This window comes from Lethenteron reissneri, chromosome 71, assembly GCF_015708825.2.
Source record: "Lethenteron reissneri isolate LAM-NWPU_2019-01 chromosome 71, ASM1570882v1, whole genome shotgun sequence".
NCBI classification, from domain to species: Eukaryota; Metazoa; Chordata; class Hyperoartia; order Petromyzontiformes; family Petromyzontidae; genus Lethenteron; species Lethenteron reissneri.
Window position 1 is genome coordinate 3,726,498 of NC_083849.1, and position 15,635 is coordinate 3,742,132.

Genomic DNA, 15,635 nt, shown 5'->3' on the forward strand with positions numbered 1-15,635 from the left:
GTTGATTTAATTATTTATTGCTCGCCACCGATTTTAGGCCATGTGTTTGTAGTGCAGCGCGCCAAGTATCGCGCAACTGCTCCACTTCCATACGCCCTGGGCATCATTACTGCACCACACACAGACATTTATGTACACAACATGAAAAATCGCCCGTGTGGACTCCCGCAGGCTACACGGACCACATCACCCATTGCCCTCCCTTCTTAGGCGCTCGCTCACACCCCACGACACCATGAACTCACCACACGCCGTCATCTCTCGCCACCCGACAGCCGCATGGACACGAACCCCGCTCCCCGCGACCGACTCCTCTGCGCTCGCAGCCTCAGGCGCCCGCCGACACCCGCCGCCAACGCCATAAGTGACATCGGGAAGTTTTCTCCAGCAACTCGGGAGCAGCTCGGGGGTCACCGCCTTCTAGTGGGCCACCTCCAGGCAGCCAATTAGATCCACGCGTTCTACCGCGTCACTCCCCCCCCCCTCCGTCATCCTCCAGCGGCCTCGGCAGTGACACGTGGCACGGACGCTGGCCATTGTCGAGGTTTACAATCGTTTCAATGGAGATTGAAAACTAATTTCTTTAGAACTGCTTTTTGGTTTGTTCATTTTGTCCTTCGCCCCGCACCTCCGATTAACACCGTTGGCTATGTACAGTGCCAAAGAAGTGTAACATACTACACTATACACTACTTTATACACTACTGTATTAAACAATATACACTCATTATTCTAAACGCTACTATATACAACACTGTACATTACTATATACTACTCTCTACACTACTATGAACTCTTTACTACGATACACGACACGACGATGCTAAATTTAAAACTAATTTCTTTAGAACTGCTATTTTACTCTTTGGTTCTTTCGGTAAAGTCACGTAGAAAGAAAATAAATTAAATAATAATAGAATACGACGTTTCGATTGCAACACAAGCAACCATCATCAGGTAAGAATTAATGAGAAAACAAACATGGTAAACTTAGAAATATAATGCAATACAACACAGAGAGTCGTCGAGCACAACAGTCAACACCCTACCTGGTTGAATACGTTCTTCCAAAGATTGCTAAATTTGAGAGAGAGACAAAACACAGACATGGAGATACATAGGCAGACACACAAGCAGAGAGACACACAACCTAGGGAGGTACAGCCTCTGGGCTAACGTACCCGAGCCACTGGGGCTAACTGCTCCTGTAGCCCTCCGGCTAGCGGGAACTGGGGGAGGCTGACTCGACCCAGCCAAGGTGCAAGTCAGGACCCTAGCCCATCCAGACCCAGCCCTGAGAAGGACGTCGAGTTGAGGGATCCTCAGGGTCCTAGCCTATTGACCACCGGCCTCATTGAGCCCAGGCCCTAACAATAGAACATAGCAGCGGGTAATGAGGAACACACAGGGTGCCGCTCCCATTGGAGTAGAACCACCTGAGGTTGTTCAATTAATAAAACAATAGATCCATATAACAATAGATTGGCATATTCTTTTACGTGACGAACCGTACTAATTGGCTGTGTTGGGTAGTGGCAGGTGTAATGACAAATTCATATTCATACGATCTAACCTATTTATATTTAATCTTGATTTGAAGCTTTCATGACTGCAGGAATCCATACTCTATGTATATTTTACGAGCGGGAAGTACCCGCCGTAGCCCGGGTTATCAAAATATTTTAAAACTACTCTTAGAAGATCTAACAGCAGTGCGTACTGACTGTGGTGGTACCTGCTATGATTACAGCAGTGCAAACTATTGTGGTACCTGCTATGATTACAGCAGTGCATACTGTGGTGGTCCCTGCTTTCACTGCAGCAGTGCATACTGCGGTGGTACCTGCTATGATTACAGCAGTGCATACTGACTGTGGTAGTGCCTGCTATGATTACAGCAGTGCATACTGACTGTGGTAGTACCAGCTATGATTACAGCAGTGGTGGCACCTGCTTTCACTGCAGCAGTGCATACTGTGGTGGTACCTGCTATAATTACAGCAGTGTATACCGACTGTGGTGGTACCTGCTATCACTACAGTAATACATGCTGAATCTATAGCAGTATTTATCGACTCTATAGCACAAAGTACTCACCTGACAGAGTGGCGTGGTGAGGCCTAGTCCCATGCAAAGCCTCCGGCCTCGCCTAGGTTGTCCAGCCGGCCGAGGTGGCACCGTGGCAGGCTGGGGCTGGGCTGCTACCTCTGACCCCTCCCCAACCATCACGATCTCCCCGGCCGCTCTACAGTAATATCTACGGCCTATAGTGGTAGCATCTAGCGACTGTATAGTAGTAATAACTGCACGCATCGGGGTGGGGGGACCTCACACAGTGAAGAATTAACATCAGCGTTTAGTGTATTTTTATAGCATTTTTAACGCGAAAGAAAATGTCCCCCTCACTCCCACCGAAGGCGTGCGACTTGGCATGGGCCATCCCCCCCACCAAAGTCGCATGAGTTGGTATGGTCATTCATGCGTCATAAATAAATAAGTAAATGCTAAGCACACAAAAATCGCACTAAATCGCTAATTAAACCAATTTTAATTTGAAAAAGGAACAGCGCTTGCTCACCACGGGGCATAACGCTTGATACCTATTTGTTGTTTTACTTAAATCCCACCGTTGGAGAGGCAAATCGTTCACAAGCGCGCGAACAGACACAAACCCACAAATAAACCCACAAACAGACAATTTTTGTCTTTTATATATGTATATTATGGATATTGATTCTAGATTTGAAGCTTTCGTGACTGCAAGGATTCATATTCTTAGGTTTTTTCGGTAAAGTCACGTAGCTAAAAAATTAAAATTAATAAAAGTAAAATAAAAATAAAATAAAAATCACGACGTTTGGGAGGCAACACAAGCTTCCGTCTTCAAGTGGAACCGTCACAGCACGACATCTGTATCAAGTAAATTTGAGATTACAAGATACCACTCCGTATATATAATGGTTGAGGGGGGGGAAGGGCCAGGAACGGCCCACTTTTTCTCATTATGGTAAGGTGTGGCTTGAGACTACGGCTAGACTACATAACAAATGACTGAGCCGTTATTATGGAGAGGTGCGGCTTGAGACTACGGCTAGCCTACATAACAAAATGCTGCAAATGAGACCGAGCCTCTGCCATGTAGATGGTAAAAGCACAAAAGCAGGTCAGGAAGAAACAGCCTCCTGCTATGTTGTTTGGTGGGTAAAACTTATAGCAGGAAACCAGTGTGAAAAAAGAAGCTAAACCTGGTAAAACAAAACTGGCTGTCTATCAGTAACCTGTACAGTAACTCAAGAATAGTTGTCTGTCAAATAAGATGGTCCAAATAAGTGTAGTTAAATCTTTTTTGCATGGTTAATCACATCTTTCCAATGATTACTCAGTTTGTAACCATCATCACGGTTGAAATTATGTCTGTGTTTGTATATTTGTAGGGCTTCGTGTACAAACCTTTGATGGTAGCCAGGAGGTTTGCAGAGCACCTTGGTCTCGGAAAAGACAATTTCATGAGAGCCCACATAGTTGTAGCAATGATCGGCAACTGCCGAAGAATCAGTTCTGCCATGTTTCAGATCTGACTTGTGCTCGCGGATACGATCAGAGACATGACGTTTCGTTTCTCCAATGTAGCAATCACCGCAACTGTAACTCAGTTTGTAGACTCCCGGATACTGTAAGTCAGGAACGACATCCTTCACAGATGGAATCAGATCACGGATTTTATGCACTGTACTGAATCGGACTTGGATCTTATGTTTGTTTAGAATTTTGGAGATCTTTTTGGTCACGCCTGCTATGTATGGTAACGTGATAGTTTTGGTCGGAGTTTCATGTGGCTGTTTCTGTATGGTGGGAGAAACAGCTTGGCGGATGGTGCGGTCAGAGTATCCGTTCATCCTGAGGGCACGATGTACATGTCTTAATTCACCGGCCAGGTGGTGTTGGTCAGAAATGCCATGAGCTCTGTGGTATAGCGTTTTGATGAGAGAATTATTTTGAGATGGGTGGTGGTGGGAATCCGGATTCAAGTAGGAATCTGTGTGGGTGGCTTTCCTGTAGACAGAATGTTCCAAGGATCCGTCAGGTCTCCTCTCAAACAGAATATCTAAGAATGGTAGTTTACCATCTTTCTCCATTTCCATGGTGAATATGATGGATGGGTGTCTGGAATTGATGTGGTCCAATAAGTGGTTCAATGCTGGGAGGCCATGTGGCCAAATGACGAAAGTGTCATCCACATACCTCTTCCACAGGGAAGGACGCAGGGTGGATGTCTGGATGGCGTCTGATTCAAACTTTTCCATGAACATGTTGGCTATCACTGGTGACAAGGGGGAGCCCATAGGGGTACCCTCATTCTGTTTGTAGAAGGTGCCATTCCAGGTAAAATAGGTGTTGGTGAGGCAATGCCTAACCAGCGCAGGTACATCAGAATTCAATCCATGTTGGACCAAGTCCTCAATTATTGTTAGGGTGTCCGGTACTGGGACTTTGGTAAACAGAGATACTACATCAAAACTGACGAGGATGTCATCAGGAGATAGTACCATGTCCTTAACCATAGAGACTAATTGGGTTGAGTTGAGTACTGCCGAAGAGGTCTTGCCTGTGAAGGGAAGCAGAGTATCTAATAGAAACCGGGCTAGTTTGTAGGTAGGAGAGTTTATTGTCGACACGATGGGTCGTAGCCGGGTGCCTTCTTTATGGATCTTGGGAAGACCATAGAGTCTGGGAGGTCTTGCCGCCGATGGTTTTATAGAGGGACGTTTGGTTATTTTATTTTTATTTTACTTTTATTAATTTAAATTTTTTACCTACGTGACTTTACCGAAAAAAACCTAAGAATATTATGTATATTGGTTGTGTTAAACTAACAATAGATCCAGAGGAGTTTAAAATGGGACCCCTGCCCCCTGAATGGGGCGGCAGGGGCTGGCTGAGCGCTCTGCGTGTTGCTGGCTGGGCTCCATGCTGCGGTTTAGCGGATTTTATCGCGACGTTTTTACACACCTTTATTGAACTTGCCGTCTTGTCTGTTTATATTATTTTTTATTATTTTAAATACATGCTTTGATGATGATGGTGGTGAACCATTAATCTGCTGTTGTCGCTCTGGAGAGCTCTTAGCTGACCGACCTCATAACACTTCTTTCCTGTGCAACATGTATCCCCGCCCCATTTCACGCCTTTCTTTCAGTCATCTTTCTGTCATGGGTTTTTTTTTCTTCTGGGCGTGGGCCCTGATAGTCCCGCAGCAGATGTCAGGGTGCGGTAAGCGGACACCATGGCGCTAGGTGGGCAATATAAACGTGTTAAATAATATTATGCGTGAGAGTCATCGGGTAAATAATCACGAGTGTATGAATATGCCAAATATAAAATAACTACGAGAACATTTAAATCCATACGGTAACCTAGAACAATATATAGAAGACCTTTCGAAACTCAATAATCGTAAACCACGTGGTTTACAAGATTACGTGCAGAGCGTCCATTGTATTTTTTGTTATTTGCTTGCGGTTACAAACGAGTTAGGATACACCACAAAAAATGGACAAAGAAACCTTATGGTGGGACCTCGGGGTCAAGAATAAACGGAAGTAAAAATTGTAATTAATATATTTATTTTTGGCGACTCTGTCCCACCACGCACATAAACGCCGCGACCCACCGGAAATCAATCCTCTCGTTCTTCACCGAGCACCCGTCGTTGCCAAATTTGCCGTAGTCATAAACAGAGGAATATATTTCCGTATTGTTTGCCTTCAACAGACATAAAATTACGTCGCAACGCATTGTACGCAAGAGCCGGGGGCTTATGGGACCTCAGGGTCCCGCCATAAGGTTCAATTTGGAGAAGATGAACATATTGATGTTCATTACTCATACGTTTATTTCTCAGAACCATGTTGGCAAAGGGGGTACTCGGGTGAAACTAAATTCACGGTGGGGGGGGGGGGGGGGTACAGTAGCAGCCAAACAAGGTTGAGAATAACTACTGCCTTACACTTTACTTCAATCCTGGCGTGTCTCGCACAACCCTATATCACCCCCTCCCTCCATACGCCGTCTCTAGCTTTCTCAGTCTATGCTGCTCTAACTCCCATGGGAGTTAGGGGCGCCTCGATGGCGAGATGTGGGTTTGACCCGATCCTGACCCTTGTTGTATATTTGTAGTTTGTGTGTCTCCCCGTGGTCGCGTGGATTTTTTTTACCCGGGTCCTCCGGTTCTTCCCTTCACCTTTAAAATTAACGTGCGTTTGAAGTATTTGGCCGCTATACATTTCCATGTGATAAGCCACTTTGTTTAGCTATCATTTGTGATATCCAGCCAAAAACAGCGATACAGGCTCACTGGGGCTTACCTGGTGATAAAAAAAGTTTAGTTTTAGTTTGATGGAGTGTAATGCCCCTCGAATGTATACTTTGTTTTGACCTAACACGAACGCAAGGGAAACAAATACCAGGCACATGAAGATGAGGATAAAACCGCACAACGCGACACTAAGCCATGTGCATCCTCCCCTGATAAGCCCGTATTTCACAACAAAAGAGGAAGATGAAGAGAGAGAGAGCAAAATAGAGAAGAGAAAATAACTAATCCATCTCTGACAATTTTAACAACGCAACATCATCCCAACTCAACATTTTACGAGAAGCCCCTTAACTTCATAATTGAGGTTTTTTTAGTTGGATCGCGTTAACATAAATGCGTCGTTGACCCCACCATTACCAAACACAAACAATTAGTAAGGTTCGTCGCGTAAATAAAACATGCCAATGCGTTACCAGCTCAGTACACCGGAGTCCACCCGTCAGGACCCGGCTTGCACAAAGTCCACCAGTGAGGACCCAAAGTCCACCTGTGACGACCCGGAGTCCACCTGTGACGACCCAGAGTCCACCCGTAATGACCCGGGGTTCACCCGTGAGGACCTGAAGTCCACCTGTGTTGACCAAGCTTCCATGGAGTCCACCCCCGAGGACCTGGCCTGCGATGACGAGGTGTTGACGAGGTGTTGACGAGGTGTTGACGAGGTGTTGACGAGGTGTTGACGAGGTGTTGACGAGGTGTTGATGGAGCCGTCACCTGTGACAGAGAGAGAGACGTGGACATACAGAGATAAGAGACGCAGGTTTTGCGTGCAGCTGGCGGCCCTCGCCCCTTCTCGCTGTGATTCGTCCTGCCCAGGCCCTGCTCACTTCTCTTAACAAATCGTTTGGTGATGCTGTGGCGGCTGACGTTGGAAATGGTGAGAAAAGGACAAAAAACACGAAACTCAAAACATTAATCGATAACACCATTTGTGTGTGTGTGCGCGCGGTCTGGAAAGGAACAATATACAATAGTCAACTTTTGAGCATTGGCCCTTCTTTAGAGCATATGATTTTAACATTGAAAGTGATGATCTCACGAGACTAATGCACGTGTGTTCTCTCATCCGTGTGTTCCTCAATCTGTCGAAATTACAAGCATGCATCGTCATCATCATGATGTAGCCACTTCTTTCTGGACGAAGATCAACATGATGGCTTATTGTATTATATTCCCAACGGTTCAAATGTAACAGAAGTTGAAAATGACACTGCAAATTACTCAATTGGGATTACACATGGCAGCAATCATTGTCTTATACTGGTAGATTAATGTCAACTTACCAGACAGGCGCCAGGTAGTCACATTGTGCCGCACAGGCACAGCTGCCATTGGGGATGCCCTTCGAATTGCATTGAGATGAGACATGATGCGTGCATCTGTGTGTACAGCTGTCTGTATCTCTGTGGTTACTGCATGTGTTCATCTGTGCGCGTATCTGTGTGTATCCGCATGTGGATTTACCTTCGGAGATTTCCTGAGAAATAATTTCTACCATTTCGATCGGGACGAGAGGCATGGCTGTGACGAGTCGGGGACGAGCGGCAGTGTGGAGTTGGCCGTCACACACGATTCAAAAGAAGGAAGGGGGAGTTCAATGCTCCTCCTGCTCCTCCATGCTCCGGTGCTGGATAGTTGTCTGCGGCAGCAACAGCGTGGGAGGCTTTATGCAGACAGATATACAGAGACAATGCGAGAGAGAGAGACACGCCGTGATGTAGAGCGAGACACAGATGTACTGCATCCAGGACTGAATATCTCACTCGATGTTTTAGTGCTGCTGGGCTGGCTGCCATCGGGATTAAAGAGTATGGCACCACCACTAGAGTGCGCGGTGCACCTTTCCATACTAATCCTATACAGTATTATAGAACCGTTTATTCTGGTCACCCTATGATCCGATGAGAGCCCTCCTATACACCCGACAGCAATGTATATGTGTATTTATTTATGCCCTGGCCTGGCACAAGCGTCGTAGTGACGTCACCGCCACTTAGTGGCGAATGGCGGTTGTTGTTCTTTATGCCCTGTCTTTGTGGATGTGAGCTAACACATGTGTTTGTGTATTTTACGTGGCTTTGTGTCTGTGTGTTTTGTGTATCTGTATGTGTGTGTGTGTGCCTGTGTATGGTTACATGTGCGTTTTTATGTCTTTTATGTATTGTACTGGACCCTGCAGGAGTGTGCAGTAGTGTGGTGTGACTTACTATATAGTGTTCAATAGCGTGGTGTATTGTAGTGTGTGGTATACTGTAGCATGTGGTGTACTGTAGTGTTTGGTGTACTGTAGCTTGTATAGCATAGTGTTTGGTATACTACAGTGTGTATAGTGAGGCGCATACTGTGTGTGTGTGGTACAGGCTTGACTTGCATCCCACTGGGATTTTTTGCACACAGCGTTGAAATGCGATGTTTTTTTTCTGGAAGACTTTGCTGTTTTTTCCAGGATTTTTTTCTGTTGCGTGTAGTCACTTTAAGATGTTTCTTGTTCATGTTTTTGTTGCGGTTGTACCCGAGTCAAGAGCCGCATGGCTCATAGGGTTATCTCCATATATATAAAAGTCAAAGTTGTGAATGTGTGTCTGTTCAAAATGTTTAGCGTAAATTTGTATTTAAAGCTTTCGTGACTGCAGGGATTCAAGAATATGTTTAGCGTACTTCCCGACATGCAACAAACTGAAATTTGCCATGTGGGTACTTTCCAGACTGTACACCATGCACAAATTATGAAAATACACTTTAGTTTTTTTGGCGGGGGGGGGGGGGGCTCAATAATGCATATATTTTTTGCACGGCAAGTGAGTTGTGACGTCAAATCTGTCATGTGACCTGGGCATGTGGAAGCGTAACGCATTTTAGTGTAGTGGTTAGCGCGCCACGCTACGAACCCGGCGACCCGAGTTCGATTCCCGCTCACGGCCACCACCGGTGACGATTATTTGAACTGGTCCTGGGCCTCCCCTAGGTCGACTCAGCTTCAAACGAGTAACTGGTGTGGTGTGTGAACATCGCCACTGGGGAAACAAAGGCGGCCGGGCGTGGTGCTGTCACCCACCCCCTCGTACCTAATAAATGAAACTGAAAAATGTGTGTGTGTGGTGCAGGCTACATGTGTGTGTGGGCCGTGATGGTGTATGAGTGGGGGGAGTGTATGTGATTAGTGTGTGAGAGCGCCTGGTAACCCCTCCACCTGGCACTTCTTTTTTCCAAACACCACGGTGGAAACACCAAAATAAGCTCGTACTGGAGGCCGCAGGGGACAGGCGTTAGTGACACCTTCTGGCCAAACTCCATCTCCCCCCACACATTTTCTCGGGGTTCCTCCAGGAATAGAAGACGATGTGATGTTCAAACTCTTGTTGCAGGGGACAGGCTGCCATTCCTCTGTCAGGAATGGCCCTCCGTGGAAAACAGGGAGTTTTGTGGGCAGGTTCTGGCTCCAGTCATCATGAGGAGTGGACAGTTCTCCACTCGGGTAGGAAACTTCCAAACAACAGAGAGTGGCATTGCATTTAAACAAAATAATGAAAGGGGTGTGGGATCGTGGATGCGAGGTGTAAGAAGCTGCGAGTCCCAAGCTGCTGTGGACTCGCGTCCCCATCAACAAGAGGGACGAGGAATGGTGGTGCTGGTTGCTTATGCCCACACCGAAATCAAACATCACTGGAGAGATGCAGACAAGGCCCATGAGTAAGATGCCTTCTATAATAATCTCTGTCTCAAGTGCAAGCTAAAATGGCCCCTTGGGATAGTCATCCTGTGGTGCCATGACCGCGGAGCAACTCAGCAAGCGTCGCAATTCCCTCCCGGCCCCTGCACTAAACACACACCCGCACGCAGTGCACACATGTAGTGTGCTGGCGAGGGTTTTAATCCGAAGGGTCTCTAGAAGGGAAGTCCCACAGTTTCCCGGTGCCCAGAGATTAGCCGACCCTTGCAGGACAGATTATATTGTGGTGCCGCTAAAATTGGCTTAAACGTGTATGGGCGCAGAAAGGAAAGGTTCCCTGGGCCAACCGCAAGGAATTACAACATTGGGGGGAGGACAGAGCACGGAATATTAAGCAGGCAAAAGCGCGAGAGCCCTTCCAGACAAAGTGACCATGGGTGGCCGCCGTCGCCTGCAGCCGCCACGCAGCACTGGAGGGAGGACACGGTAACGGGGGGCGGTAACCGCAGGTAAGCGCATGATTGGCCGCGCGGTACAATGGCACCCCGGGCCTTTGAAGTTAAGAAAATAAAAAGAGTAGCCCAGGACGATTTGAGTCAGTTGTCTTCAACCTCCGGGCCGTCAAGACCCACTCCCTGCTGTTCTGTCTCCTCGAGCCGCTCGCAGCCATCCGTGTGATGCCAGCAAGTGCTGCTACGAGGCAGTGATAGGTAAAGTTTTCTCCCGTCCTTCTCCCTCCGACTTTCACAGTGTCCGTGCAATGGCCGTGAGCCCAGCTTCGAGGTACGTGGTAGGATGCTTGAGTGACTGGGTTCGTAGGCAGTCAGGCTAAGCTTGCGAAATATTCCCCCTCCAGGTAGTGTTAATTTGCGCCGTTAATAAACTTTAGTATAGAGTATTGGTGCAGTGTGATTTATGTGTGTGTGGGTAGAACATCGGCGTGGTGTCTTCTATTTGTATGTGGTGCGACTGCGCGACGAGATGGTGTGCGCGAGAGAGCGAGCGCAGGGCTGCAGCGTCGGTGTGGTGTTGGTAATTTGAGTGTGTGGGTGAGGCGCGCGCGTGTATTAAAACATAGATGGCCGCCGATGTGCCCGTGTCCAAGCAGCTGTGCCGCGCGAGTATTAGAGCAGGGGCGGGGTGCGTTATACCTGCTCGCCGACGCTCGCGCGTGTTCACACTAGAAACAATAGCATTGATGGCAAGGTGCGTGCGCAGATTCACGCAGCCCTTTAGCGCTAGCCTTTGTGTGCAGGCGGATTAGGGCTTAACCACCCGGAGGTGCGCGCGCATATTCATACCGCCGTTTTTTGCGCTAGCCTTTGTGTAAAACCAGCGCCTTCAGGGGCGCGTGCGTGCATGCAGCTGACTTCGTATTAGTGGTAGTGTACAGAGGCGTGTGCGACATAACCACAGACGGTGGTGAGCCAGCCACTTAACTATGTCCCTCAGAGAGGGGGCTGGCACGGGGGGGCCAATCAACCGATCAGCGGGGGCCTGGCGAGAGGCGGGTGACGAGGAGAAGGGGGGAATGGAGGGGGTGGACGTCGTGCCCCGCCCGCTCACAGGGAGCGGAGAGGCGGGCATCGGCCCTCACAGAATGGTGTCAGAAGTGGTACGACCCCCCACGCCTCCAAGGGAGAGAGGCGCCCCACCCCAAGCGAAGGTAAGATGTGTATTCACCGGGCAATGGATTCCGTCATGAAAGTCGTTTGCCTGCAACCTCACGTACGCCAAATATATTAACGGCTGGACGGACGCGCAAGCCCTGCAGCAGCTAAATATTAATTTAGATGGGTGGGCAGCCGACTTTGTGGAAACGTTACCCACAAGTACATTGAGGAGAGGTAATGCACCGCTTCGGCCAATGCTTCTGTGCGTATGACCGTGAGGAGGCAAAGGCAGCATTAAATGTGTGCTGCCGCCAGCCCGGCCAGGACCTCCGCAACTATGCCGAGGACGTGCGCTCGCTAACCCAGAGCGCATACCCGGGGTATGCTGCGGAAATCATTGAGGACCTCGCCGCCGAGAAGGTCCAGCGATATCTGACTGGCACCTCGTGGTGGCAGCCAGATGTGAGCTGAGCGCACCTCCCATTTAACGCCCTTGTTGAGCGCGCACGTGTATGCGAGGGACTCGCTAACGAGCGCTCTCAGTTCGAGGGCTGGGATGGGAGTGCACCATTGCGACTTTACCAAAAGAACCAAGAAGATGAATCCCTGCAGTCACGAAAACTTTAAATCGAAATTGCGAGCCTTCTTCCAGAGGAGGAGGAGCTCGCCTGGACGGTGAGGGGGGGGGCAAGGGAACCTCCGGGACCCAGAGAGGCAGCCCCAGGATGGGTGGTAGGGCTACAGACTGGCATAGGGGATATCGCTGGCCATGTGACCCATTTGCACGAAGAGGTGACCCAAGTACGCGGGGAGGCGAACCAAAGTATGGACAAGCTGGGGTCTATAGTCGAGACAGTCTAGGCCGAGGTAGGGGGGATAACCGGGCGAGTGTCCTAACTAGAGGCAGAACTCGAACAAATGTGTACTGGGAGGGGAAGGGAGCAAGGGGCCTCTCATGGAGCCACCGCCCTTCCCCATGCGTGTTATATATGCGACCAACGGGGGCATCTTGTGAGAGACTGCCCCCAGATCGCCCGCGCTAGACAAGCGCCAGGGTTAAACACCAATGCCTCTCTAGAGAGGGGACCACCGAGGGGTGCAATCGACGTGGTCCCAACACAAATAAACTGTAATGATAATGGCGAGCGAGTGACCCCCATGCAGATGCCGGCAACAACACCCAAGAACGCGGCGACTTCGGGCGACTGGCTGCGCGAGCTGGTGGCAGGAATCACGGAGGCCACGTCGCTGGTAGAAGGGCAAGTGCTGGACATAGGGGCGGTAGCCTCACTCGTGAGCGCAACACACTGCAGCGTGGTTGGGGTTGACATGGGCCACCTACAGGCCCTTTGGGCTGAGGACCCCCGATGACAACCAGGACCTGGCGTGGTGGGTCGGCCCGACCCCCAGGGTGGAGGTCGTCCCCCTGCTTGATGTGCTACAGCAGGGGTCCTCAAACTTTTTAAACAGGGGGCCAGTTCACTGTCCCTCAGACCGTTGGAGGGCCGGACTATAGTTTAAAAAAAACTATGAACAAATTCCTATGCACACTGCATATATCTTATTTTGAAGTGAAAAAACAAAACGGGAACAAATACAATATTTAAAATGAAGAACAAGTAAAGTTAAATCAGCAAACTTGCCAGTATTTCAATGGGAACTATGGGCCTGCTTTTGGCTAATGAGATGGTCAATGTCCGGTTCCATATTTGTCACTGCTAGTCGTAACAAGTGATGCAAATGTGCATCCGTTAGTCTAGATCTGGTTGGAGATTTCAAATGTTTCATTCTGGAAAAAGATGGTTGCCATTTTGAGTGCATGGTTCCTGAGATGAGGATATGTCTCAGAGGGGAGAGATGCATAAAAATTATGAAGGCTGCTTGACTTGAATGCGTCTTTCAGAGAGTCACAATTCTGCAGTTCAGCCAGTTCCATTTGGTAAATTGTATCCACATTTTCAATGTCAATAGAAAATGGGTTACGGAAAAGCTGTATGTCCTGTTCATGGAGATGAAGCTCTTTAAATCTAAATTGGAACTCCTTTTGCAATTTTTCCAGTGAATCCACACATGTTTTGTTTGGGAATTGCAACCAATGGTTTTTCCGCTAACAGATTTTGAGTTGTGGGAAGATGGCAGAAGTTTTCCTCCTTAACTTGTTTGATGAGGAGGCCTAATTTTACTTCAAATGCTTTGACATGTGATTGCATATCACAGATGAGCTTCCCCTTTCCTTGAAGTTGCACATTGAAACTGTTGAGTAGCTCTGTTACATCTGTCAGAAAGGCAAGGTGCCATTTCCATTCTGCATCATTGAGCTCTGGTACTTCTTTGTTTTTTGAAAGCAGAAAAGCTGTAATCTGTGGAAGTCATAGAAACGTTTCAAAACTCTCCCTCGACTCAGCCAACGGACTTCTGTGTGGTACAGAACATCTTCATAGTCAACATTTAGTTCAGACAGAAATTCCTGAAATTGTCTGTGGTTTAGTGCATGAGCTCTAATGAAGTTAACACAAGATTCCACAATTTTCATAACAGAGTCCCACTTCAGTGATTTACTACACAACGCTTGTTGGTGGATGAGGCAGTGTATGGCTATTGGATGAGAATGGTTATGTTTGCCCATCTCTTGGTTAATGCGAGCAATTACTCCTTTCTTAGACCCCACCATGCTAGGAGCACCATCAGTTGTCACACTGGCTAGTTTAGCCCAGTTCAGCTCCAAACCATTCACAGTTTGGCAAACTTTTTCATAGATATCCTCTCCTGTAGTTGTTCATTTGATGCTTTGCAGTGCAGCAAGCTCTTCTGTGACTTCAAAATAGTCATTCGTCTGACGAATAAAAATTAGAAGTTGTGCAGAATCACGAACATCATTGCTTTCGTCGAGTGCCAAGGAAAAATAGGAAAGTTTTTTTGTGGAGTTTTGCAAATGCTGATGCAAATTGTCTCCCCATTTCTTCAATCCTCCTGAAAGACTCACTGTACTAAATAAATCGGCCTTCTCTGGACACATCTCTTTGGCAACAGAAAGAAGGCATTCTTTAACAAATTCTCCCTCCACAAATGGTCTGCCAGTGCACGCTATTAGCTTGGCAACTTGAAAACTTGCTCGCAGTGATGAAATATTTAGCTGCTTCTGCTTCACAAAAGTATTTTGCTGAGTTGTTAATGCATTTTTCAGTTTTATTATTTTATCTTTTCTCACTTCTCCGACCAAACAATCATATTTATCTTTATGTTGAGTTTCATAGTGTCGACGTAAATTGTATTCTTTGAACACAGACACTATATTCTGGCATATCAGACACACAGCTCTTTCCTTGTACTGCATGAAAAAGTAATCATAAGTCCACTGTTCTTTGAATATCCTACACTCCGAGTCAATTTTTCTCTTTCTTGACATCATTGTTTCCTAGGGAGTCAAAATTGCTATTAGTAAAATACCAATATATATACAGCGCTACAAAAACAATATACCAGCAATAACTTTGCCCACACAGAGACATACAGACTGCACTGCCCATCAATGCAGTCTGATTGGGCGAACTCCGCTTTTACCCCAGGCTCACACTGGTGCGGGTGCCATTAAAAAGTTAATTACACCTGCAGTTTTGTTCACAGATCGCAGTACATCCCCAGCACACAGGAATATCACTGGGAGTGGAGCCGAGGGGCAAGTGAGGGAGCTGAGGGAGGGAGAGCCAGTCAAGCGCAGCCAGGGGAGGGCTGGCAGCCTTAGGCCTGGGGGGCAAGTCCAGTCAATTGGCCCATTGAACCATTCACCAGCGCAGCCCAATGAGTGCTCACCGCCGCAGCTCAATCAGTGCTCACCAGCGCAGCCAAATCAGTGCTCGCCACCGCAGCCCAATCAGTGCCCACCACCGCAGCCCAATGAGTGCTCACCAGCGCAGCCCAATTAGTGCTCACCAGCGCAGCCCAATTAGTGCTCACAAGCGCAGCCCAATTAGTGCTC

At 47.9% G+C, this 15,635-nt stretch overlaps 1 protein-coding gene and 1 pseudogene across 4 annotated transcripts in view; both read right to left on the reverse strand.

The window, feature by feature from the left end:
• The window catches only part of LOC133361109 (NACHT, LRR and PYD domains-containing protein 3-like), a 90,504-nt pseudogene extending 88,634 nt beyond the window's left edge, over window positions 1-1,870 (reverse strand).
• Window positions 1,871-2,657: 787 nt separating this feature from the next.
• Window positions 2,658-15,635, reverse strand: part of LOC133361124 (uncharacterized) — a 35,611-nt gene continuing 22,633 nt past the window's right edge. For 2 of the 4 annotated variants that reach the window (XM_061579982.1, XM_061579983.1), the window contains 2 exons: window positions 7,841-8,039; window positions 2,658-7,090 (listed from right to left, as the gene is read on the reverse strand). In XM_061579982.1, coding sequence (XP_061435966.1) covers window positions 3,336-4,562 — 1,227 coding nt within the window. In that variant the 5' untranslated portion in view covers window positions 4,563-7,090; window positions 7,841-8,039 and the 3' untranslated portion in view covers window positions 2,658-3,335. The remainder of the gene's footprint in view (window positions 7,091-7,840; window positions 8,040-15,635) is intronic. The other 2 variants (XM_061579985.1, XM_061579984.1) reach the window with 1 other exon arrangement.